Below are 26,823 nucleotides of genomic sequence, written 5' to 3' on the forward strand. Positions count from 1 at the left end.
GAACATTGGTTTAAGACTGTCTTTCTGAGACCCTGATCAGGCAACATGCTAAGCCACGTGGTTAAGCATTTTGAGCTAAATATTATGTCTTAGCATGTTGTGTGAATCATTCCTAACTATAGTAAACACAGTTTAAACACACTCACTAACCATTTGCTGCAAATGGGTTAGTGGTTTAAACATGGCTTAGCGTGTTGTCTAAGGTAGGGTGACCATATGAAAAGGAGGACAGGGCTCCCGTACCTTTAACAGTTGTATTAAAAAGGGAATTTCAGTAGGCGTCTTTTGTATGCACTCAGCACCTGATGAAATTATCTCTTCATCTCAACAGCTAAAGCTCCAGGAGCCTGCCCTCTTGACCAGATACAAAAGAAGACAGGGCTCCTACAGCTTTAACTGTTGTGATGAAGAGAGAATTTAATCAGGTGCTGAGTGCATACAAAGGACACCTGCTGAAATTCCCCTTTAGTACAACTGTTAAAGATACAGGATCCCTGTCCTCCTTTCCATAGGGTCACCCTAGTCTAAGGTGACCCTATGGAAAGGAGGACAGGGCTTCTGTATCTTTAATAGCTGTATAGAAAAGGGAATTTCAGCAGGTGTCATTTGTATGCATGCAGCACCTGGTGAAATCCACTCTTCATCACAACAGTTAAAGCTGCAGGAGCCCTGCCCTCTTTTGTATCTGGTCACTCTAGTATAGCTCCTGCATCTTTAACTGTTGTGATGAAAAGGTGAGGCATGCATACAAATAACACCTGCTGAAATTCCCTTTTCTATAAAACTGTTAAAGACAGGAGCCCTGTCCTCCTTTCCATATGGTCACCCTAATGTTGCTTGAACAGGTCTATAAGTTCAGCTACAAAAAACACTTTTTTTTAAAAAAAAAAAAAGCAAAACAATAACAAAACAGCAAAAATAAAAAGGGGAAAGGGTTATATAAAATATATAAATACTCAGTAATCAAGGAAACGAATAAAATTGTTCAGGATGGGCAGATGAAGAAGCCCTTGTCGGTACAGCTTAAGTTGTTTTGTGCTTGAGTAGACTGGAAAAATGACCGGACACAGTGGCAAAGCCGTTCCCACCGCCCCACCCCACCCACCCCGCTCTGCCTCACCTCTTCCAAAGCTTGTATTAATTGTACAGTTTTCCTGCCAGCTGCCGTGGAGTCGTCATAGTTCAGAGACAATATTTGCTTGGAGATTTCCCTGAACCAGGCTTGCAGGTTTTCTGTGTGAGGAGAAGGTTTGAATTGGTGCCATTTAAATGCACAGACAGCCCCCAATTCACGACCCGGTATGTTTGCAAACGTGGATGCTGAGTTGGAAGGAAGCAGAAACGCTTCAGGGCTGAGGAGTTTTGTTTTGGATGGGGAACCTCTTCCAGGCTAGGGTGACCATATGAAAAAGAGGACAGGGCTTTTGAATCTTTAATAGTTTTATTGAAAAGGAAATTTCGGCAGGATGACAGGACTCCTGTATCTTTAACAGTTGTACAGGCAAGGGAATTTCAGCAGGTATTATTTGTAGGCATGCAGCACCTGGTGATATCCCCTCTTCATCACAACACTTACCCTCTTTTGCATCTGGTTACTCTAGTGTAACTCCTGCAGCTTTAACTGTTGGGATGTAGAGGAGATTTCACCAGGTGCTGCATGCCTACAAATAATACTTGCTGAAATTCCCTTGTCTATACAACTGTTAAAGATACAGGAGTCCTGTCATCCTTTCCATATGGTCACCCTATGTTTAGTGCAAAAAGGTCCAGAGTGCAAAAGGAAACCATGTGCATATTTTGGGTCCAGGTTCACCTAACCTTAATGGGTGCTAATGTGATGGTTTTTCCAGTTGGTTTCTCAATGCTTCTGGTGTGGTGCCTTTCCTTTGTAGGGCCTTAGTTCTCAGGAGATAGGGAAGGGGTAGGCACCAGATTGAACTAGGGTACCTCAAAAAAACCAAGATTATGGCAACCAGCTTGATTGGTAACTGGCAAATAGAGGGAGAAAACGTGGAGGCAGTGACAGACTTTGTATTTCTGGGCGCAAAGATTACTGCAGACGCTGACTGCAGCCAGGAAATCAGAAGACGTTTACTTCTTGGGAGGAGAGCAATGACAAATCTGGATAAAATAGTTAAGAGCAGAGACACCACACTGACAACAAAGGTCCGCATAGTTAAAGCAATGGTATTCCCCGTAGTAACCTATGGCTGCGAGAGTTGGACCATAAGGAAAGCTGAGCGAAGGAAGATAGATACTTTTGAACTGTGGCGTTGGAGGGAAATTCTGAGAGTGCCTTGGACTGCAAGAAGATCAAATCAGTCCATACTCCAGGAAATATAGCCAGAGTGCTCACTTGATGGAATGGTATTAAAGGCAAAACTGAAGTACTTTGGCCACATAATGAGAAGACAGGATACCCTGGAGAAGAGGCTGATGCTAGGGAAAGTGGAAGGCAAAAGGAAGAGGGGTCGACCAAGGGCAAGATGGATGGATGATATTCTGGAGGTGACAGACTTGACCTTGGGGGAGCTGGGGGTGGCGACAGCCAACAGAAAGCTCTGGCGTGGGCTGGTCCATGAACTCACGAAGTCGGAAACGACTGAACGAATAAACAACAAACTTTTGTCATGCATACCAGAGCTTTGCCCTCTTGACCAGACACAATAGGGCTCCTGAAGCTTTAACTGTTGTGATGAAGAGGGAATTTCACCAGGTGCTGCAAGCATACAAATGACACCTGCTGAAGTTCCCCTTTCAATGCAACTGTTAAAAGATACAGGAGCCCCGTCCTCCTTTTCAGATGGTCATTCTATTTCAGGCCGAGGGCTGAATTCAATTCCGGAGATGTTCTTGAGGGTGGGTGGGCGGAGCAAAGGGTAAATAGGGCGTGGCCAAAACACCCAAAACACCAGCATATTTTAGCTTAGAGTTCTTATTGGCAGTAACTAAGTCCTAAAGGAGGCATTTCGACCTTCTGGAATGGGAGGGAGGGAGGGAGGCTGGGTTCAAATGCTGGAAAACTACCAAGCGATCGGTGGTCAGAGGAAAGGGACATGGCCACCTGGGTACACCCAGCGGATCAGATTGAGGCTGCAGCCTAGGTTCTAATACTCTTTACAAACGCCTGCAATACAGTCTGTAAAAATCTGGTTCATAAAGGCCTGGATTCCTATTTTCCAAACTTCCAAAAGTAGGGACACATTCTCCTCCACTCCGAAGTTAAAGTTGGAAACGCGCTTCAGCCTCACAGCCCAAAACACTTGCTTGGTAGATAAGCAAAGTAAAAAAGCAGCAGCCTGCAAAGGCATCCACCTCCCGGGTTTCTGCACGAGCCCAATGTTGAGGACATGCAAGAGGGCAAGAGCAGAGCAGAGGCGAGTTCATGCAGAGATGCAACGTTTAAAGGCAGGTAACTCCTCTGTATTAGGACAGATTGAATGACCCAGATTTCACCCACTGGAATGACTCCCATTTGTGGAGGCTGGTTGGAAGGAAGCAGTGGAGGTTGGTGGCCTCAATTTCAGTGGCGCCATGATTTATTTATTTATTTATTTATTTATTACACATATACCGCTCCCATAGCCAGGGCTCTCTGGGCGGTTTACAGAAATTCTAAAATTGAGATAAAAACAAGTATACAAAATTTAAAACAAGTATACAAAATTTAAAATTCTAAAACACAGAACATACACACATAGAGCATTAAAAACCAATTAAAAACTAAACATGTGGGTGATTAAGATGTGCCGCCATATGCCTGGGCAAAGAGGAAAGTCTTAACCTGGCGCCGGAAAGATAGCAGCGTTGGTGCCAGGCGAGCCTTGTCAGGGAGATTGTTCCATAGTCTGGGGGCCACCACCGAAAAGGCCCTGTCCCTCGTTGCCACACTCCGAGCCTCTCTCGGAGTAGGCACCCGGAGGAGGACCTTAGATGTTGAACGTAGTGACCGGGTATATTCACGTCGGGAGAGGCGTTCCGTCAGGTATTGTGGTCCCAAGCCGTGTAAGGCTTTATAGGTCAAAACCAGCACTTTGAATTGGGCTCGGAAACATACAGGCAGCCAGTGCAAGCGGACTGGAGCAGGTGTTATATGGCCGAACCTTCTGGTTCCCGAAATCAATCTGGCCGCTGCATTTTGCACGAGCTGCAGCTTCCGAACCGATTCCATTCCATTCTGGGTTTCAGTCAGGGCCAGCCAGAACTGTACAGGGGCTATCCAATGTTCCAAATTTATTTTGGGGGCTAGGGTTCAGCGCATTGAATATCTCCTTTAGAATTCCTGCTGGGTCTGACTGAAACCCAGAATGGATTCACAGCCCCTCCGAAATTATAGCCACCTGCCTCCACCAGAATGAAGCAAGGTCAGAGCAGGGAATCTCATCAGCGCCGATAAGGAGGGGACCCCAAATAACGAAGGAACAAAGAAGCCGAAGGGCAAGAGGTGGAACCTGGAGTATGTCCAAAAAGATTTATGCGTAGGCTATAATAAATCTTTTTTGGACATACTCCAGGTTCCATCCCCTTTTTGTTCCTTAATCACATAAGTGCAACAGGAAATCTCTTTTGTGGATGGGTGCTTTTGGCCCACAGGAACCTTTAATTATTTTTAAAATTCTTTGAATAATAGCACACAAGCATTCTATTGTAGCACACGAGGGTGGTGGTGGTGGTGGTGGGTGAGCTGCAGAAGAAGATCATGATCTAACAGTGGATCTCGGGATCGTTTGCAGTAATTGACAAGGGATTCTGACTCCCAATAGCTTAATGACAGCATACAGCTCATGACCTCAGCATACGAGGATTAATGGGTTGCCTTTGACGAGCATTTTCTCCTGGGCAGTTTGAGTTTTGTGTTAGAACCTCTGATCTGTAGTAACTCAAGAATACTTGGACATGCAGGTTATCGGAGTGTATGGGGGTCATAGTGCACGTTTACGCCCTTGAACTACTATTTGGCGTCTGGTTCCACCCCCTACATGAGCCTCGTGTGGCGCAGAGCGGTAAAGCAGCAGTTTCTGCAGCTGAAACTCTCCCCATGGCCTGAGTTTGATCCCAGTGGAAGCTGGTTTCAGGCAGCCGGCTTGGGTTGACTCAGCCTTCCATCTTCCCGAGGTCGGTAAAATGAGTACCCAGTTAGCTGGGGAAAAGGTAATAATGGCTGGGGAAGGCAACAGCAAACCACCTCGCTATAAGGCCTGCCAAGAAAATGTCAGCGGAAGCTGGTGTCCCTCCAAGAGTCAGTAATGACTCAGTGCTTGCATGAGAGGTTCCTTTCCTTCTTTCCACCCCCTTACTATTTTGCACCTCAATCCAGTTGGAGGATCTTGGGGGTCTAATACACCCCCCCAAAAAAGCCTGAAGCCTGCTCATTTTCACATTACACACCCACACACTACACAAAATTGACCCATACGAATCCTCACGTGCAGTGACAGCACATGCGCTTTCCATGCGGAAGGTCCTACGTCTCTTCAATTACAGGTGGCAAACCTTGAAAAGCCACCCAGGATGCACAGCACTGGGCTGGATGAAGCACATAATCTGGCTTAATATACAGCAGGGCATTACCGCCTTACCTCTACAAAATAAGAACCAAAACCCATAAACAAACAAAACTTGCTTACTGCTTTTTTTTCAGCTTACCGTTTTTCTCCACTCTCGTTAGAGGCTTAACCCCCGAAAAGACATCCGCCAGCTCGGCCATCCTCTCCGAACCTTCCTTTTTGTAGCTTTCCCATTTTACTTGCTTTTCTGAAAGCATCTGCTTGAACATCTAATGGGAAGGCAGGACCTTCTCAGTTTAGAAACAGAACCATTGACCACAACTTCAAAACTGCAGCGATATCAACAATATACATGGGTATCGATTGATCTACAATAGGAATCTCTGGTATACTTTCAGGTGATCCCCACACCAATGCTAAAAGTAGAAGAAAATGCTAAAGAGTTGGATGCTTCTTTGAAGTTTCCGCAATTCACTGAAGAGGCAACCCACTTTAACTGAAAATGGGACTTGTTTCTTCAGCAGTGCAAACAGATAAAGAGGAAACTTCAGAGAAAGCCCCTGCCTTGCGTGAATACGCATGTGCATATTCTAGAGGGAACAAAATGTCCAGCGCTACCTTACCTCTTTCAATATGAATTCGAACTGGGCTGTATCCAGGAGAAGCTGGAAAAGGATCTTGGGTTTGTACTTGGAATCTGTGAGAACCTGGTCCTTTATTTGCCGGAGGCGCTTATTGTTTGGATCACAAGCTAAGGAAAAAAAGGAAAAGACAAAATGCTTTCTCTAGACTTAAAAAGGCATAGAATGACTTAGTTTGCACTCTTGCCAAGGTGGATTGCAGTACCCCTGGGCACCAGGTTGCTGACCCAAGCCTCTGCGCGGCTTCTCGTTATGTGCGAACCGCGTGAAGGTGGGTTGCTGGGGTGGTGGACAAGCCATTCAGAACCCCTTGGCTGTTTTAGGGTTGCAGGTGGCTTCTCAACCACCCTCGCTATTTTCAAATGTGATGAGAAACTATGGTGCGACCCAAATATTCAAAATGGCGGCTGCCCATATGACAAAAACCCACGATAGCTTATCATTATGTCTCAACTGGGCCATTGGATCTTAAGCCATTACTATGAATCGATACAGTTACTGTGGTCTTGTTGGATCTGACCCAAAGGTTTATTAAATCCAGGGTTAGGGTTAGTGGCAAACTAGAGGCCCTTTTGGAAACTTATAAGCAGGGACGTGAAGGAGGTGGGCCTTCCTCCAGCATCAGGGGTCCGAAGGTATATTGACTAAGAATAGGGAGGGTCCATATCAACAGACTTTTGACAGAGGTGGCTTCCATGAATGAACCTATATATAACAACAATGGAATGTCTATTACATTAAAATATAATAATAATAATAACAACAACAACAACAACAACAACCATATAACTGTATGCCATTTCCTTTTATCCACAAGAGGAAGACAAAGGTAACGGTATTCAGGATGGTTACGCAACAGAATGGGTCAGACACAAATTCTAAGTCCTCCAGCTCCACCATAGAATCATAGAATAGCAGAGTTGGAAGGGGCCTACAAGGCCATCGAGTCCAACCCCCTGCTCAAGGCAGGAATCCACCCTAAAGCATCCCTGACAGATGGTTGTCCAGCTGCCTCTTGAATGCATCTAGTGTGGGACAGCCCACAATCTCCCTAGGTAACTGGTTCCATTGTCGTACTGCTCTAACAGTCAGGAAATTTTTCCTAACGTCCAGCCAGAATCTGGCTTCCTATAACTTGAGCCCATTATTCCGTGTCCTGCACTCTGGGATGATCCAGAAGAGATCCTGGCCCTTCTCTGTGTGACAACCTTTCAAGTATTTGAAGAGTGCTATCATGTCTCCCCTCAATCTTCTCTTCTCCAGGCTAAACATGCCCAGTTCTTTCAGTCTCTCTTCATAGGGCTTTGTTTCCAGACCCCTGATCATCCTGGTTGCCCTCCTCTGAACACGCTCCAGCTTGTCTGCATCCTTTTTGAATTGTGGAACCAAGAACTGGACGCAATACTCTAGATGGAACGCTCTTCCTGAACATTTGAGAACTACAAGTTCAACCACAGCTTTTAAAGCTCAACTAATAACTTTTCTTTTTCCTAAAGCTTTTAAAACTTGATGTTGTGCAGACTTCTACTGTTACTTTCTACTGTTAGTTTTTCCCTACCCTGTGCCTGCTTACCCTTCCCTGTACCTGTTGGCATTCTCTTCCCCTCCTTACTGTTTTACTATGATTTTATTAGATTGTAAGCCTATGCGGCAGAGTCTTGCTATTTACTGTTTTACTCTGTACAGCACCATGTACATTGATGGTGCTATATAAATAAATAATAATAATAATAATAATAATAGATGAGGCCTAAGCAGGGCTGAATAGAGAGGAACCAGTACCTCACGCGATTTGGAAGCTATACTTCTATTAATCGCTCCCTAAATGTTTTAAAACCAAACCAAACCATCACCTGTGTCGGCTGTATGAAGCATCAGCCACCGGATTGCCACGTTGCAGTCTCTTAAGCAGTTCAGCAGTTTGGGAATGTTGTCTAGCACCAGCTCCTCTCTCAAGCAGCCTTCCTTAAGAAACTGCTGCACCTGGGCGTGAACGCGCTCCGTGACGGCGGCAGATCTGCTGGCCTTGGAACGACAGAAATCGGGAGTATTATAACCAGAAGGGGGCTGCAGGAAGATCCCCCAAATGTAAGAGTTTAAATGGTGCGGACCGTGAGCACGTCAAATACTTTCAATACAACTCAATAAAAAATATTGGGTGGTACCCAACGTAAGTAATACTGAGAGTAGACCCATTGAAATGAATAAATCTTAAGCGAGACCACCATTGGATACGACTCTTAAGCTTTAATTCCATTGCTGCTTCCAACTCTTTGAACTTCCTTTACAGACTTACAAAATACAGAGGTTTCAAGATGATTTGATGCGAGGGTCTCAAATCTCCAAGTTTTAAGGCCCCCAAACCTCAACTTCATTCAGATCACAGTTTTTGCTATGAGGTGGAGATTCAAGAGCCAATAATTTGCTTTCCGAGTTGCTTTCCGTATTAAAGATCTGTTATTCCATATAGGAAATAAATCTGCAACCTGCTTGGCAGAAGCTTCCCAGAGTCTATGCAGTATGCACAGAGTGAGCCTCTGCATCCCCCGCTACAGCAGCCATTCCAGCAGTCTGTACAAGAGATCTGAGGGGAGAGATCTGAGCCACTCCACCAGCCCTGCAAGGAAGATCACGTGTTGGTTTTCCCCTCTTCCCTCTCCATTCGTTTTTCCTCATGTGTCGTACCATTTTAGGTTGTAGGCCTGCAGACAGGGACTGTCTTGCTTTTAAAAAAATCATGTAAGCCACTCCGGGAACCTTTTTGGTGTAAGGGCACAATCTTATGCATCTTGAGAGAGAAAAAAGGTCCTTCAATTCCCAGCGAGGCTGGCTGGGGAATGTCTGGAGTTGTAGGATCTTTTTTCTGCCTAAAGATACATAGGATTGTGACTTAAGTAATAAATATGTGATTAACAGTTCTACATGAGGGTTATGCATTTCTGACACACCTGGAAGAGCATTCTGTGTATTAAGAACATAAGAAGAGCCCTGCTGGATGGTCCATGTAGTCCATCACTCTGTTAATTCAGTGGCAAAGCAGATGTTGACCAGGGATCCATGAGCAGGAGATGGTGCAACAGCACACTCCCACCCACGTTCCCCAGCAACTAGTGTACACAGGCTTACTGCGACTGATACTGGAGGTAGCGCTTAGCCATCAGGACTAGTAGCCATGGATAGCCTTCTCCTCCAGGAATTTATCCAACCCCCTTTTAAAGCCATCCAAATTGGTGGCCCTCACCCCATCTTGGGGTAGTGAATGCCAGAGTTTAACCATGCACTGTGTGAAGTAGTTCTTCCTTTTATTTGTCCTGAATCTCCCACCAATCATCTTCACAGGATAACCCTGTTGGGTTCTAGTATTATGGGAGAGGGAGAAAAATGTCTCCCTACCCACATTCTTCACACCATGCATGGTTTTGTACACCTCTACCATGTCTCCCCTTAAGAAAAAGCCACGTAGAAGGTTGCACACATAGCTCGAAGCATCACATGTCAGTACGTTTACAGGAAATTTTGTATCAACTCCTGCTTAGCTGGAGTCTTCATGTACATCTCAAAAAGAACAACACGTTTGCCTACCTGCTCCTTGACATTGGAAAGGTCCAAAGTGTTGTTCAGAGCGGTTTTTGCAGCTTTGTAGGGTTCCCAGGCTTCAGCCAGATTCACAGCGATCCCCATATAGATGCTAATGACCTGTGAGTGAAGGAAGCAGAAGCAACGTTCTTATCAAGCCAACTCGCCCAGAAGTCAATGGTGGCAGAGGTGGGGGAATGCGGCCATCAACACAGCACAACGCAGAGCCATCTAATCTGGTTCCTCCCAACCTGGCTGGGAAGCCTGATCTAAACTAAGGTTGCACCCATCATTATGCCTCTGCAGGTAAACCTCACGGGTAAGCCCGAACAGACAAATAGGCAGAGGTTGAAGCCACATAAAACATGAGGCCAGCTGGAGACACACGTATCAGACAACTAAAAGGGAAATAAGAAGGACCTTATTTGGTAAATCCTACTCCCACCCCAAATGTAGCAATGTTAGTGCCTAACAAGCCTCTTTAGATAGAGGATGCTACCAGATGGGCTGATGCCACCAAGGGCTTTGAGAGAAATTCACAAAATATAGGCAGGTCCGTGTGTGTGTACACAACACCTGCTCTCCACGGTTTCAGGCAGAATTCTTTCCTAGATTTATCTGGAGATGCCGGGAATTGAACCCAGGACATTCTGCATACTCTACCACTGAATTACGGTCCCTCCCCAATGAAGCCTTTTGTAAACAGAGCCAAGTGATGGAACCATTCCAGGCCAATTCCCAGCCTGGTCTCCTCCACATCTTACCTCAGGCTGAAAACTTTTCACTTTCCCATAACTACTCTTTTGCTTCATTTCATATTCTTCAACAGCGTAGAAATTCAATGCTTATAGACATTTTTGGGGGGGAGAGGAAAAGGAGAAGAAACTGCCCAGAGAGCTTTAGCTAATGGGCTATATAGAAATGTCATAAATAAATAAATGAATAAATAAAATGTGCCCCCCTAAATGTATTTGGACGTTTTGTTATTTCAGTTCAGCCTAACAACAACAAAATAATATTTACCCAGTTGTCTGGAAAATACTTATCCACAATCTCTCTCATTTTCGCTTGCTGCGTGTGAAGAATGGAGGCATCGAAATAAAGTATCACGTACAACATGGCCGCCTGGGTAGCGAGAGCAGTGCTGCGGTGCTCTGGTAACGGATATGCGGAAACCTGTAACAGGAGGGCAGTCGTGGTATGAGTGGGCCGAAGAGTAAACAGACCCATGGAATGTAACACTAGAGCAGTACGGAACAGGTTAGGCCTCAATGCCCATGTTCCTCCCCTCCCCAACCCTCCACTGCCTGTCCTGACTCACCTGGTTATATATATCATCTGACCTCAAGCGGCCAATAACCATGCTGATGAAGGTATCGTTTATAGGTACCCTGCTGAAGTAACTCTCAGGGTAGTTTGGAGGCCTCTTTGCTCCAGGCTGGCTCGAATAGCCGGTGCTCCGAAGCAGCTTACATATATCATCCATGTTGGAATCAGCAGAGCGAGCTGCACTGGATGATGGATGCAGAAGAGAATTTCAGGAGTCAGAACTTGGCAAAGGACAAAGAGAGTCTTGGATGCAAAAAGCATCACCAGACAACACTTTCAACAGAGGCATCGATGCAATCTAAAAGGCGTTTGGTTGACATCACAGCTAAAAATATGAACCAAAAATTACCCGGTCTAAATCTTGCCGAACTATGGATTTCCTATAATGCTATCCACCAGTTGAGGCCTTTTGAGGGGGCTCGGATCTATGCCTCATCATTATCTGAGATTAGGGTGGGGGCTACACGCAGTGGAGTCTGGTGGCTCCGATGTCAGTGGGGTGGTGAATCCGTTCCGGGTTTCAGGCAGAACTCTAAAGGAGCTTTGCACCTTGGAGATCTCCTTTAGATCTCTGACTGAAACCTGGAGCGGGTTCAGCACCCCACTGATTTCAGAGCCACCGGCCTCCACTGGGTATATGGTGACTGTGAAGGACAGGGGTGCAAATCTGTACCTTTAATTTTGCTGTTGCTATGAGGGTGTAAGATCTGCTCCTAGGAAGGATCTGTGGTCTAGTGTTCAAACTGGCTGTGTGAGTGTGCCAGGCTTGGGTGGCTGCCAGCCAAGGTCATTCCTGTCTCGAGCCAGTCCAACTCCCACTGGCACCTGGAGATTATCAGGGCATTGGACACACTAACGGGATTCAGCTGAGGGAAAAAGAGAGGGCACTGGCTGGTTTACTCAGGTCATGGGACCAGGGGTCCCAAAAAGAGATAAAAAGTTTTATGATGAAGCTCCTTCATCTTCCTTGGTGGTGCGCGCGTATGTCAAGTGGGAAGGTCAGGTCCGTGGCAACCAGGGAGGTTGCCTAGAGTTAGAAAGGTTTTTTATGTTTTAATGTGTGTGGGTATTCTGGAGAAGGCCAGCCGGATGTTGGCTGGGTGTGGGTCGTATGAATGCTTCTTGGGGTAATGGCTAAGTATTAGAGCTTTCCCTCACTTCTTTCCTCACTCTTCCTTGTCCACATCCCCCTTTTCCTCCCCCTTCCCTTATTCTTCCCCTTCCTCTTCTTTTAAAGGGCTGTTTTACGACCAAGGCCTTACGTGTTAGTTTTAGTGATTGCAATAAAGTTGCTTTGGTCCCTAAATGTGTGTCTGTGGTTTATTCCTGTGAACATCTGGCTCGTCCCGGTTGTAGACAGGGAAGGGAGGTGGGCACCTTGGGAGTTCAGGACGTTTGGTCCAGGAGCCTACCTTGCAGGGTTGTCAGGTGGACCCTGACTTCCTTTACAATGACAGGGTCTTCTCAGCAGTGGCACACAGGCTCCAGATCTACCTCCCCAAGGAGGTGCATCTGGCTCACTCATTTCTCTTTGTGACAGACAATTAAGGCCATTCCTCTCCTTTGTTTTTCGTTTTTTAAATAATAGTTAAGTTTATTGTTTGTGTATCCCAGTTGCTGATCCCACCGCTGTATTAGGGATACAGTATCTAGAGAGGGAATACCTGTATCTGTAGTAGGAAACGAGCATTCTTTCCCGAACCTCCCCTTCAATTTTCTGATCGATGACCAGCAACATGACACCATACAAATATAGGGCTTCACACTACAGCAAATAAAAGAAGAGAATTGTGTACATTCACATTACTAGCTACAAGGGATGAAGTATAGCGCTTTCCTGTTAGATCAAATTCATAGAATAGTAGAGTTGGAAGGGGCCTATAAGGCCATCGAGTCCAACCCCCTGCTCAATGCAGGAATCCACCCTAAAGCATATTTGACAGTCCAGCTGCCTCTTGAATGCCTCTAGTATGGGAGAGCCCACAACCTCCCTAGGTAACTGATTCCATTGTCGTACTGCTCTAACAGTCAGGAAGTTTTTCCTGATGTCCAGCCGGAATCTGGCTTCCTGTAACTTGATCCCGTTATTCCATGTCCTGCACTCTGGGAGGATCGAGAAGAGATCCTGGCCCTCCTCTGTGTGACAACCTTTCAAGTATTTGAAGAGTGTTCTCATGTCTCCCCTCAATCTTCTCTTCTCCAGGCTAAACATGGAGAAGTCTCTCTTCATAGGGCTTTGTTTCCAAGATAATTTAAAGATAATTCATTTATTATCTTTAAAGACAATCTGAAGCAGGGCTGGCCCTACTATTAGGCAAAGTGAGGCAGTCGCTTCAGGCGGCAGTTACTGGGAGGTGGCAGCAAGGTGTCGGAAGAGAGAGCTGTATTCCACATGGCCTGCTCTGTGTTGCCCTAAGCTAGCCTACTGCTGTCAGTTGTGGTGGAGGTCACTGTCCCACTGCCAGCATTTCAGAAAGTTTCAACCGGCAGCTCAGTCAGCTTTTGGAATGGGTGGGGAAGCCATCTTGTTCTTCACCTCAGGCCCTGAAATGAAGTGTTCCCTGAGCCACAGTGATTTAACAGATCATTTTATCCAAAGATCTTTTTTTTAAAAGATCGAATCCTTTTCTTTTTCACGGAAGGGGATTGCTAAGTCTAAGGTTATGAATATAACCTACATGAATCTTTGTCTTAATTCACGTCTTTGCTGACTTGGCTGAGAACCGCTGCAATCTCTGCTAGTCTCTGGAAGGCCCAGACAGAGACTTAACACAAAAGGTTATGTGCCAGAAACCCAGTCTGTGCCACAACTAATCAGCTTTTTAAAGCCATATACTTCCAGCCCCTTGTTAAAACCTTCTGAAGAGGCTCTGCTTTGCATCAGCATAGAGACTTCTTGGTGGTGACACCTCCTCCAGGAAGCCTGTTTAGCTCCTTCAAGAAGGTTACACAGCACAGTTTAGACAGACATGATATTGACATTCTCTGGTTCCCACAGTGGCTGTTTTTATGCCGTTTTCAGTTGGTTGTCAACTGAAGATTTTACTTTTGGTTTTTAATTGCTTTTAACATTTCATGAATTACTTTGGGGGCCTCAACGTGGGGCCAAAAACAGCTTATAGATTATATTTATATAAATAATGAATAAATAGATCAGTCATTCCCAAAAGGTGTGCTGGGGCAGGGTAGTGGACTGGGAGTCAGGAGATCCGGGTTCTAGTCCCCACTCGGCCATGGAAACCCACTGGGTGACTTTGGGCCAATCAGAGGCTCTCAGCCCAACCTACCTCACAGGGTTGTTGTGAGGATAAAATGGAGAGGAGGAGGATTATGTAAGCTGCCTTGGGGTCCTGGGAGGAAAAAGGCGGGATATAAATGCAATAATAAAATCCTACGTCTGTTTAGGCAGAAAAATAGTCTGGCTGGCTGGGAAATGCTGGGAGTTGTAGGACTTTTTTCTGTCTAAACATGCATAGGATTGCAGCCTTAGTTAGTATGCCATGAAAAGTAAAATATGGGCTCAGGTGAAAGCAGTCTGATGCAGCTTACTGGGAATTAAGTCCTACTGAAATCAACAGAGCTTATTGTGAAGGACAGGGGTGCTATCCTCTGAGTTGTTGCTATGTGATTTTGATGTCTGCCTTCTATGTATGCTCTATCTGCTGTGCCAAGCTCGGGTGGGAGGAAGAGAGCTGGTGGCTGCTGGCCAAGGCCGTTCCTGCCCAGAGCCTGTGAAACTCCCACCACAGCACCTGCAGGTTATCAGGGTGGTTGGGAAGCTAACTTGCTTCAGCTGTGGGAAAAGAAGCCGGGTCCCGTCCCTGTGGGGAGGGGTTGACAGAAGCCTGGGAAGGGCACCGGTTGGTTAACAAGGGTCATGGGGCTGGAGGGCCAAAGAAGAGATAAAAAGCCCCATGAAGAAGACCCTCCATCTTCCTTGGTGGTACGTGCGTATGTCAAGTGGGAAGATCAGGTCCGAGGCAACCAGGAGCGGGTTGTTCAGAGTTAGAGAGGCTTTTTATGTTTTAAAGTGTGTGGGTATCTTGGAGAAGGCCAGCCGTCGTTCCGGCTGGATGTGGGGGCGTATGACTGTTTATTGGGGCAATGGCTAAGTGTTAGAGCTTTTCCTCAGCTTTCTACCTCACGCCCTTTTCCTCATTTCCCTTCCCTCTTCCCCTTTTTAAGAGGCTTTTTACCGACCAAGGCCTTACGTGTTAGTTTTAGTGATTGCAATACATTTGCTTTGGTCCCTAAATGTGTGTCTGTGTGTTATTCCCTGAACATCTGGCTCGTCCCGGTAGTGGACAAGGCTAGGATGGTGGGTTGCCTGGGAGTTCAGGATGTTTAGTCCAGGAGCCTACCTTGCAGGGCTGTCAGGTGGACCCTGACATCTGTTACACTTAATACTTCCGAATAAGTATGCATAGGATTGCGGCTCAAGACAGTCTAGTATTGCATGGAAGCCTGGGCGCTTACCAACAGTTGCTTCCCATCCTCATTCAGAAGCACCGTTTCTAAGGTGTGTTGGATATAAATCCCTTCGTTGAGATCATCCAGGTATCTAGAAAGGATAGAAATGATTCAATTAGTCTCTTAAGGCAGCAAGAGTACAGCATCTTGTTCAACTCAAAAGCCAAATGGCATTCTGGAGATGCTCTTCCAGAGTTGGGGTGCTGGTGCTGGGGTCAAGTCACAAAAATACCAGCATACTTTAGCTTAAAGCTTTTACTGCTGGTAAATAAACCTTAGGCGAGGGATTTCAACCTTTCAGAATAGGAAAAACACTTCAGAAAGGCTGGAAAACTACCAAACAATTGAGAAGGGGTGGCCCTTTGGCTTGAGGTTCTGCACCCCAGTTTTAAGGAGTCAAGGGTGGGGACATCTCCTGACTGGGGCTCCAGAATGTTTTTCTCTAGAATTTGAGTTGAAAAAGAAACAACAAATACATTTGAGTGGCTCACCCAAAGCTGAACAGCGTGCTTGAGAATGGGTACACACAAATGGCCTTCTGGGAGCTGAAAGAGCTAGAACTCCACATGGGCGAGGTCTTTCTGGCAGCTTTCATAGAATCATAGAATAGCAGAGTTGGAAGGGGCCTACAAGGCCATCGAGTCCAACCCCCTGCTCAATGCAGGAATCCACCCTAAAGCATCCCCGACAGATGGTTGTCCAGCTGCCTCTTGAAGGCCTCTAGTGTGGGAGAGCCCACAACCTCCCTAGGTAACTGATTCCATTGTCGCACTGCTCTAACAGTCAGGAAGTTTTTCCTGATGTCCAGCTGGAATCTGGCTTCCTTTAACTTGAGCCCGTTTCATGTGACTCGATGGCCTTATAGGCCCCTTCCAACTCTATGATTCTATGAGAAATGTGTATGAGTACTGTTACTGTTAGTTTTACCCTACCCTGTGCCTGCTTACCCTACCCTGTGCCTGTTGGCATTCTCTTCCCCTCCTTATTGTTTTACTATGATTTTATTAGATTGTAAGCCTATGCGGCAGGGTCTTGCTATTTACTGTTTTACTCTGTACAGCACCATGTACATTGATGGTGCTATATAAATAAATAAATAAATAAATAAATAAATAAATAATAATAATAATAATAATAATAATGAGCTGCCTCTGGCTGCAAGCCCTTTAGGGTCAAAGAAGCAGGACCTGCAACAAAATGCTACAGCATGGCACACTCCCATTTAAGATACTTCCCTAGGCCCCACCCCTCAGGACCTTCAGAAAGTAACTGGAAAGCAGTTTAGATATACTTTAATTCCACTGCTGCTTCTCTTCCTGTTTTGTTCAGTGTGCCAGTAAACCAACACAGAAGGCAGCAGTTAACAAAATCAAACAAATGTAATGCACATGGCACAACGGCTAATATATAATAAATTTCAAAGCTGGGGTAAGAGAATACTTTTTATTGGATATATCAATTTATATATTCTATATATACAATACCATCGCTGATACATGAAATACCATTGATACAGTTTATATTAACAAGCTGACACAGCTGAATAAAGAGTGCTTTAGACAAACAATCGAACAGCCGGAGATAAGGAGCAAACGCTAAGCGGAAATATTTGATACAAAGAGGGCAAATGGTTTTTTGCAATGTCATTTTTACAAAGAGAATAAACAAGGCAAACGAACCACACCATTTTTACAAAGAGAATAACTTTTTCAAAGAGAACAAACGAGAACAACTTTTTCAAAAGGGATACAGGCATCCGGGTTTTCCCCCAACCCGTTTCGCGAGAAGCTTCATCAGAAAATGTTGTTTATACGCACCATCGTGAAAGCTATCGCCATGGATAAATGGAGGGATTCGTTCCTCAACTCCATATAGAAATTCACTTGAAGTCCCGGCCAGCTTGTTAATATAAACCGTATCAATATTAGTTCGTGTTTCAGCGATGGTATTGTATATATAGAATATATAAATGGATATATCTGATAAAAAGTATTCTCTTACCCCAGCTTTGAAATTTATTAGCAGTTGTGTGCCATGTGCATTACATATGTTCAGTGTGCCATCATTTATCGTCTGTTTCAATTGTCATAATTCTTTTAACTGCTCCCATTTTATGGCAATTTGATACTGACAGCTGCCACCGCCTGACAAAATGAAGAGATTGGGATTTAGACACGAAACAAACAAGCAGTGCTTTGCAAACAGACCATTATGGGAGAAAACAATCAGAGTTATTAAAGCTACTACATTAGCTATGTTTTTTACCTGTTTAAGTCAACTATATATTTATGAACACTTTGGAAAGCCAGATAAAACCTCGTCAAGATTTCTATGTTGTTTTCACGAAATTCATCATCTAAATCCAGGAGGTCAGGTTTGATTTCCAACCTTCTTTCACATGCCTCAGGCCCCTGAGAACAGGAAATCATTATTTTAACAGAATTGGGATATGGGGTGGGGTGAGGGGAGAGGGAGGAACAAAGTTAATTCAGTCTGAATATCAAATTCATGAGCCCTCCTATCTCAAAATAAACCTGGGCAGCACCTTCAAATAAAACTTATGTTCCGTACCCTGTATAACCTGGCAGCGTTCAGTGTTTCAGAACTTCAGCATTACTGGAAGATCTGATTAGTTCTATGCAGGTGACCAAACAACAATTGATACTCCCCCCCCCAACCGCCCCGAAACAAAAACGATTACTATATGGTAAACTTGACACTCCGAGAGGAGTGGAACAGGGAACTAGAATGCCACCTCCAACTGCACCAGTGGAAGGTGTCTGTACCTATGGACTATATCTTCTGAGGTAAAATTGTTTCTTGTACAGCAAAAGTTGCTCTCCTGGGTATACTGGATACTGCAGAACCTGTTTCAAGAAAACCTAGAGAGGGCTTTCTCTGTTGTGGCACCCCGACTGTGGAATGCCCTCCCCTTGGAGGCCCAACTGGCGCCAACGCTGATTTTATTCCGGCGCCAAGTGAAAACATGGCTTTTTAACAAAGCTTTTAATGGTTGAATCCACTAGGCACATTGTTTTAACAGTTTTAATAGTTTCACTGCTTTTAAATTATATATCGTTTTAACTTGGTTTATGGTTTAATTTGTTTTTAGCAGTGTATATTTACTGTTTTGTACGGTATGCTTTTATCTGTACGCCACCCTGAGATCTTATTGATATAGGGCGGGATATAAATGTTTTAAATAAATAAATAATAAATATCACCCTCCAATAAATGTTGGCATGATGGATGCATTTTTGGTGCAAATAATATGGACGTGTATGGCACGTCTGGGCACACACTATTAGGTGCATGAACTTGTTCTGGATACTTCATTATTGTTCAAGGATGTCCATGCATTTCTTAACTATATTCCCATGGTCTGGAAGCTATCTCTTGACCACCAGTAGTGGACATTACAACCTCTCATGGTGGCCAAGAGATACTACATCAATGAAGGACAATGTATCTCCCTCAATCATGCAGTGCGCAGAGGGGGAAAAGTTAAAGAATGCTTCAGCGAAGCAAAACACTTACCTTGAAATAGCTGAAGTCAAATATGATATCACCATATTTCTGTTGATCGGCCTTGTCTTTGAGTCGGAATACACCAGGAATGAACTCCGAGAGTCGCAGAAGTTCAGCGATGATTGCATTTCCACATGAGACAATCCTAAGGATCGCTTGCCCACAGTGATTATTTTCAGCTAGGAAGTCCAGCATGGTGACGAGGCGGTTTCAACAGTATCTTTTCAACAGTATTTTCACTTTACATTCTCAGATGAAAGATGCATTGTTGAGACTTCCATTAATGTATCTGAAAATCACCCACCATTAAGTACATATTGACATTGCATATTCTTGATTTCTCACTCTACACTGTGTTCTGCTTTCCCTCCAAAGACATGAAGAAGAGCCATACTGGATTAGACCAAGGGTCCATCTATTTTACCATTCTATTTGCACAGTGACTAACCAGCTGCCTGCTGGAAACCCACAAGTAGGGACGTGACTGCAATAGCATCCTCCCATTCATGTTTTCCAGCAACCTGTGTACATAGGCATACCGCCTCTGATACTGGAGGTCATATATTGCCATTGTGATTAGCAGTCATTGATATCCTTATCCTCCATCAATTTGTCCAACCCCCTTTTAAACTCATCCAAATTGATGTCCATCACTACATCTTGGGAGTAGTGAACTCCATAGTTAACCATGAGCTTTGTGAAGAAGTCCTTGCTTCATCGGTCTTGAATCTCCCATCAGTCAGCTTCATGCGATGACTATGGGAGAAAAATGTTTCCCTAACCATTTTCTCCACACAATGCATAATTTTGTACACGTCTATCATATCTCTCCTTATTCACCTAAACAATCCCAGCTGTTGTAACCTTCCTTCATAGGGGAGTTGCTCCAGCTCCTTGATAATTTTAGTTGCCCTTTTCTGCAAATTTCTAGCTCTACAATAATCTTCTTTAGGTGCGGTAATCAGGACTGTACACAATATTCCAAGTGTGGTCCACACTATCAATTTGTATAAGGGCAGTATGATATTGGCAGTATTATTTTTGATTCTTTCCCTAATAACGTCCAACAAGGAGTTTGCCTTTTTCACAGCAGCCACATACCAGGTCAACACTTTCATTCAGTTTTCCACCATAACCCAAGATCTCTTTCTTGTCCATTCTCTGCTATCTCAGATACCATCAGCTTATATACGAAATTAGGATTTTTTTATTGCCCCAATGTGTATCACTTTACACTTGCTCACATCGAACTGCATTTGCCATTTTAATGCCCATTCACCCAGTTTGGAGAGATCCTTTTGGAACTCTTTGCAATCTTTTTTTCTTTTTTCTTTTGGTAAACAAACTAAATAATTAAGTGCCATTTATATTACAACTCTGTTCTTAAAAATATGTGCTTGTCAATACTTCGTAATGAGAATTAAAAACGTGGTTTTTAAGTCAGACGAGCAATCATAGCACATTTTTCTCTGAAAAATAAGTTCGGGTCACCTACTTAAAAGTAAAGATGGTCACTGGATAAAACAGGTCAACAACTGTGGCCCATCAGCTTATGAGGCCTGCAGGACAATTTTATCTGGCCATAGCAGAACTACCAAGTTTAAATTAAGATAGGGTAAAACTCATGTATCCATAGTTGAACTCAAAAGGAAAAGAAACACGTTTTCACATTATCATCAATGTTAGGATGACCATATGAAAAGGAGGACAGGGCTCCTGTATCTTTAACAGTTTTATTTAAAAGGAAATTTCAGCAGGTGCCATTTATATGCATGCAGAACCTGGTGAAATTCCCTTTTCCTCACAACAGTTAAAACTGCAGGAGCCCTGCCCTGTTTTGTAACTGGTCACTCTAGTATAGCTCTTGCAGCTTTAACTGTTGTGATGAAGAGGGACTTTCACCAGGTGCAGCATGCATACAAATGACACCTGCTGAAATTCCCCTTTCAATGCAACTGTTAAAGATACAGGAGCCCTGACTCCTTTTCATATGGTCACCCTAGAGGCTCAATGTTCGAACTCTCTTGATTTTGTACACAACCACTCTAATATATGGAAATGACTGTATCTATACTAATTGTATAGATCTACTGTACGTAAGCACTTGTGCTCCATCACTGGGAAGGCCTGGTTGCTGCAATGCACAATTTGATGATGGAGCCTAGTCACATGTAAGATAATAAAAAATATACAGCTGGGCTGCAGAGCACAATCTGAAGAATAAAGCAGACCCCAAGAATGCAAAAGTTGGCTATCTCTGGGATAAAGTGTTCTTCATGGACACAGTATACCTGGATTCAAATTCTCATCTCATTGTATGGGTGTTTGTTGACAATTAGCCTCAGCTTCCAGCCTGTGAAATGGGTAGAAGACTGATGTATCTCTCATAGAGCTTTTGTGGACAAATAGTAGTTCTAAGCACCCGAGGTTTAAAAATGTATCTCTACTGTTATTGCTTACTTCTCTAATCAGACGCCGTAGGCTTGGTGTCCCCTATCGTCAAGGCCCAATTCTGGCTGTGCTCCACCCAATCCTTTCTCTTCCTGTCACACAGACAAGTAACTTCCTCTCCCCTCTACATAGTAATCAAGTTCCTCAATCCACATTTCTATCCTACAAACCCTTGGCACTGTTTGTACCAATTCCACATGGCCTATTTGTTTATTTGTTTGTTTATTTATTTATTACATTTTTATACTTCCCAAAACCATTCACAATTAAAACCATGAAATACAACAGATCAAAACATAAAAGTTAAAAAATAGTACATAAGACCAAAATAAACCCAGCAGCAGTTACAGCCCAGGGAAAGCCTATGTGAAAAGATGTGTTTTCAGGAGGCGTTAAAAGAATGTTGCATTTTTTTGCCTCCCGAACTGTGTGAGGGAGGGTTTTCCAGATGTGGGTGCCACTACAGAGAAGGCCTGCCGTGAAGATTCTTCATGGCGCCGTTCTGTTCATTTTGGAATAAAGAGTTAGTCCTCCTCTAAAAATCGTAAATGTCATCTGGGTATAATATATAAGCTCCCTCCCTGATCTTCTCCTCCCCACATTCCAAAGCCACCCAGTACTCACAGGGGACTGTTACAATATACAGCCTGATGTCTTTTTTGTCCTGGTAACATTTCCAGATAACAAGGATTTCAAGCAGCAGGTCTGGAAAGACCTCCATCTAGGCTTCATCAATATTATTGAGGAAAGCAAGACAGAACCTCCATGTGGAGGGGCAGTGAACCTTTGAAAAACCAGATGCTGGTGATAAATAACATGGCTATTACGTTCAAGCCTGGTTTTTAAGCTTCGTAAAAGCATCTGCTTGGCACCTGTAGGAATCAGAGTGCTAGACTAGAAGCCCCTTTCGGCTGAGACAGAAAGAAACTTGTGATGTTTACTTTCCCCCTTAATGGTGGGGTGTGATGAAGAGGGGGGAAGCACATGCACAAATATATCCCACTCTTATTGTTGTTCCCATTGTTGTTATTATTATTATTGCAATAATAATAATAATAATAATAATAATAATAATATCATACACCATAGGACTAGACTGGTTGCAGTAAAAAAACCAGTCTTGTGGCACCCTTGAATTTATTTTAGCATATGTCCAAAAAGGTTTGTTAGTCTTCAAAGGTGCCACAAGAACCTATTCTTTTTTCTTTTCTTTTTTTAAAAAATACACCTGCTCAAGGATCAGGCAGCTGCACAAGAGCCCTTGCAGCAGGAAGAGGGCTGGGTATTGAAGTGGCACCACTGTTCTGGGCTCAAATCAGATCACTATTTACTCAACTCCCATACAATCATTCCCCCCCCCCACACACACACAAAAAGCAAAGGCAGCCATGTTGATCAGAAGTAAAATTCCAAAGCCCATATTAATGCAATCCCTTTCATAGGCCAACTAAAGATCACCCAAAATGCGCAAGCTTTCGAGATCTCCAGATCTCTTCAGCAGGTGGAATGTTATAAAAAGCAAATAGGGAGTGAATAGAGGAAGGGGGGGTGATTTGACGGTGAAGTCACTGTAGTCCCCTGTACTTACTCTCTATCCTAACCGGCTTCCGGAGGGTTTGGACGTCCAGTGCAGGCGACTCTTCCTTCCTTCTTGCTCCCAAGACCTTTTGATTCCAGAGGGAGACACAGACGGTCCGGATCGCGAGCAACTGCTCAGGGCGACTCCTGCAGTAGTCCAAAGAGAGGCGAGTCAATTTGCAAAAGGGCGACGGGCTGCCGGGGTGGGGTGGGGGCTAGGAAGGCGATCCGGAAAGGCAGGCAAGGGTGCAAAGCGCCACTTGCAAGCAGCCATCAAGACGCCCAGGGGCCGAGCCTGCCTCTTGACTCGCGTCACATGAGAGCTGTCGGGGTCATGTGAACAGGCGCTGGCTAATGGGGAGCCTCGGCCGCCTTTCCGCCTCCTCGTTGGAAGCGGCTGAGTGAGTGATTCGCAATTGGCAACGCCAGGCAGGGGCGTGGAGGGAAAGCGGGGTTCGTCTGGCCCAGGTGGGCAGGCACGGTTCCGGGGTCCCGGCCTCGCAGGTAAGGGAAACGCTGCTGCTTACGGGGCTTTTTGCATCACTCGCCTAATCCCAGAATTAAGGAAAGAAGCGGGTGAATGCTTGGTTTTGAAAAGGAGAGTTGCTGAGGCTCATACAGTTGTTGTTGTTGTTCCTATTCCATCAGTGTGCATGGTACTTTGCAGAATGCAAGAACATAGGAACAGCCATGCTGGATCAGACCAAGGGTCCATCTAGTCCAGCACTCTGGTCACACAGTGGCCAACCAGCCATCGGACACGGATGAACAAGTAGGACATGGTGCAACAGCACCCTCCCACCCATGTTCCCCAGCAACTGGTGCACACAGGCTTATTGCCTCGAACACTGGAGATAGCACACAACCATCAGGGCTAGTAGCCATTGATAGCCTTTGCCTACAGGAACTTATCCAACCACCTTTTAAAGCCATCCAAATTGGTGGCCATCACTACATCTTGTGGTAGTGAGTTCCATAATTTAACTATGCGCTGTGTGAAGAAGTACTTCCTTTTATTTGTCCTGGATCTCCCACCAAACAGTTTCATGGGATGACAAGAGGTCAGGTTTATGTAGGAGAAGACTATCGATGGCTACTAGTCCTAGTGGCTATATGCTACCTTCAATATCAGAGGTAGTACACCAGTTGCTGGGGAACATGGTAGGGAGGGTGCTTTTGCACTCATGTCCTGCTTGTGGGTTTCCCATGGACAGCTGGTTGGCCACTGGGCTGACATTGGCATAGTGCAGTCTTCTCCAACGTGGAGCCCTCCAGATGTGTTGGATTACAATTCCCACCAGCCCCAGCCAGCATGGCTGGGGAAGTCTGGCATAATGAATGGTTGATGTTTGGTTTGCTACTGAGGTTTTTTGTGCACTGGGTAAATATTGCCTAAATGCTGCTGCCCCAGCAACTGATGGTTTCAACTATCTTAAAAACAGGGGTCGTCATGAAACTGATTTTATGAATGGCTAGGAGTGTCATGCCAAACATCATAAATTATGCTTTGAAGATGCGTGGCCTGCGCTTTGGAGTAGCATTAACTGTTGTAATGGCCATTACTTATTTCACGTTTTAAAGATATGTCATATTCTACTACAGGAGTGGGTAGAAAGCATATTTCCAGATGTTTTGGACTTCCACTCCCAGCATTCCTGACTATTAGCCACGTTGGGAGGGGCTTCTGGGAGTTGAAGTCCAAATCATCTGGAGATTTAACCCTTTTCTAGAACCCAGCGCCATGGTGTCTGCTGGTTCTAATGGGAATGATGCAAAAATGAGATGGGATCAGGCAACATGTCAAAGTAAGAAACATCTATGTCTTGTTTTTATTTGGGATTGCGGGTGTCTTCCAGAACTCACAGGTGCTATCAGAGTGATTTAATTATCCTTCAGAAGTTTTAGGGTTCTTTCCCTGCATACATTCTAGCTGGTCATAGGAAAGTCAAGTATTTGGGATCTTATTCACCATTACTATAAATAATAATGGTCATTTATGTAGTGCTCTTAGTATAGGGCAGAATCTTTTCAAACAACATTCTGGGAAATGCACCTATTCTTTCAAAGCACACCAGACCATAAGAAGAGCCTTGATGGATCTGACCAAAGATGTATCTCGTTCACTATTCTGTTCCCACAGTGGCCAACCAGATGTGTATGGGAAGCCCACAAGCAGGACTTGACCACAACAGCGCTCTTTCAGTCATATTCCCCAGCAACTGATGTTCAGTGGCATGCTGCCTTTGATCCAGGAGATAGCTTCTAGCCCTCCTGATAGCCTTACTCTCCATGAATTACAATGATAGCCTTACTCTCCATGAATTACTCTAATTCCCTTTTAAAGCTACCCAAGTTATTTTCTGAAATGGCAGGAAAATTTCTCTACTTGTCTATTATTACCGATCTTTTGCTGTCTTTAGCTGAAGGTGACGTGCAGCGTTGGTGAGGCTAAGCTCTGTGTGAACAGAGCATGCACCCTAGAACACGGGTCTCCAACGCAGTGCCCAGAGCTTCAAACGGGATGGAATGGATTTAATATCGGTCACGTGCAAGATTAGCAGAGATTGAATTGAGTCTGGACTATCCATCGCTATTAAATAGTGAGTTGCTAGACCAGGCCTTTTTCTGGGACAGAGAGTGTGTGCTTGTGCAGTTAGAACTTAGGATTTATATATTGACAGAGAGTTTTGTGCTTCCCTGTGTGACATGTGTGCTCTCTCTCTCTCTCTCTCTCTCTCTCTCTCTCTCTCTCTCACACACACACACACACACACACACACACACACATACACACACACACACAGTCCCAGTCCAGAGTTCCTTGTGCATAGGCAGGGGGGAGGGACAGCTGTTGGGGGGTGGTGAAGCACCCTAATAATTAGGAAATTGATCCCAGGGATAGTGGAGCCAGTGTTGCTGATAGGATTTATAGGCCCAAATATAGGTGTTTAAACATCTAGTTCACATGTGTATGCACAGACATACATACTGTGAAGAAACTGAGGTAAGAGTTTAAGTATTATGTTTTATTCCAACCGCTGATAATCTGAAGGGGTTAACAGTAAAAGAAAAATGTATGTTTTTTTACTCCAGGCTTGTGCCTGAGGGGAAGTACATTGTACTAGATATGGTGTGCTGGCAAATGGCCAGTTACTGTTACCACTAGGAAGGAAAAATGGAGCCAGGTTCTCACTATTTATATGGAAAGGTAGGATTGAAATTGGTACCATCTGATTGGGGAATAACTGAAAATTCTAAAGATGCCCATTCGTCAGACGTTTACCCAGAGATGGGGTGATGGAACATTGGTCACCCCAAACCTGATTGGCTGGAGGGTTCTGACTGGAACGAATGTAAGGAACTGTGGAGAGTCTGGCAGGGGGAAGTCAGAGTCTTGACAGTAGGACTCTGACCGGCGAGTCGCCTGTGGAGATGTCTTCGTGAAGGGCTGGAGAGCCAAAGAAGACATCAGCCAAGAGGAGCAGCAGCTACAAGACTGGGAGGCCAGGCTAAGAGCCCAGAAGGCAGAAGCTAAAGAAAGTCTCCAAGTGGGGAGAGGAAACTCCTGGAGCAGCCTTCGGAGGGAAGAGCCAAAGCCTGAGCGACGACTTGTGATCTGCAGATTGAACATCTCTTGGACCAGACAGAAGACTGCCATTCAAGCTCTCATGTTAGGCCATGAGAGGTGAATTGATAGGTGAATTGCTTAAGATTGGTTAGGGATAGGAAGTGCGGCTTCTAGC

The 26,823-nt window shown here is 44.7% G+C and overlaps 2 protein-coding genes across 2 annotated transcripts in view; one reads left to right on the forward strand and one right to left on the reverse strand.

Moving 5' to 3' along the window:
* The window catches only part of WASHC5 (WASH complex subunit 5), a 50,405-nt gene extending 27,046 nt beyond the window's left edge, over nt 1-23,359 (reverse strand). Inside the window, exons 1-12 of the mRNA XM_063131133.1 lie at nt 23,091-23,359; nt 19,061-19,340; nt 17,789-17,934; nt 15,530-15,614; nt 12,718-12,818; nt 11,046-11,235; nt 10,748-10,900; nt 9,731-9,844; nt 8,002-8,173; nt 6,131-6,258; nt 5,647-5,776; nt 1,121-1,233 (exon numbers count right to left, since the gene is read on the reverse strand). Of these exons, the coding sequence (XP_062987203.1) occupies nt 1,121-1,233; nt 5,647-5,776; nt 6,131-6,258; nt 8,002-8,173; nt 9,731-9,844; nt 10,748-10,900; nt 11,046-11,235; nt 12,718-12,818; nt 15,530-15,614; nt 17,789-17,934; nt 19,061-19,246 (1,518 nt within the window). The 5' untranslated portion in view covers nt 19,247-19,340; nt 23,091-23,359. The remainder of the gene's footprint in view (nt 1-1,120; nt 1,234-5,646; nt 5,777-6,130; nt 6,259-8,001; nt 8,174-9,730; nt 9,845-10,747; nt 10,901-11,045; nt 11,236-12,717; nt 12,819-15,529; nt 15,615-17,788; nt 17,935-19,060; nt 19,341-23,090) is intronic.
* A 123-nt stretch (nt 23,360-23,482) lies between these two features.
* Nucleotides 23,483-26,823, forward strand: part of NSMCE2 (NSE2 (MMS21) homolog, SMC5-SMC6 complex SUMO ligase) — a 243,373-nt gene continuing 240,032 nt past the window's right edge. Inside the window, exon 1 of the mRNA XM_063131135.1 lies at nt 23,483-23,584. The gene's annotated coding sequence lies outside the window, so the exon portion shown is untranslated. The remainder of the gene's footprint in view (nt 23,585-26,823) is intronic.

The sequence above is a fragment of the Elgaria multicarinata genome, chromosome 7 (assembly GCF_023053635.1).
Source record: "Elgaria multicarinata webbii isolate HBS135686 ecotype San Diego chromosome 7, rElgMul1.1.pri, whole genome shotgun sequence".
Taxonomy (NCBI): Eukaryota; Metazoa; Chordata; class Lepidosauria; order Squamata; family Anguidae; genus Elgaria; species Elgaria multicarinata.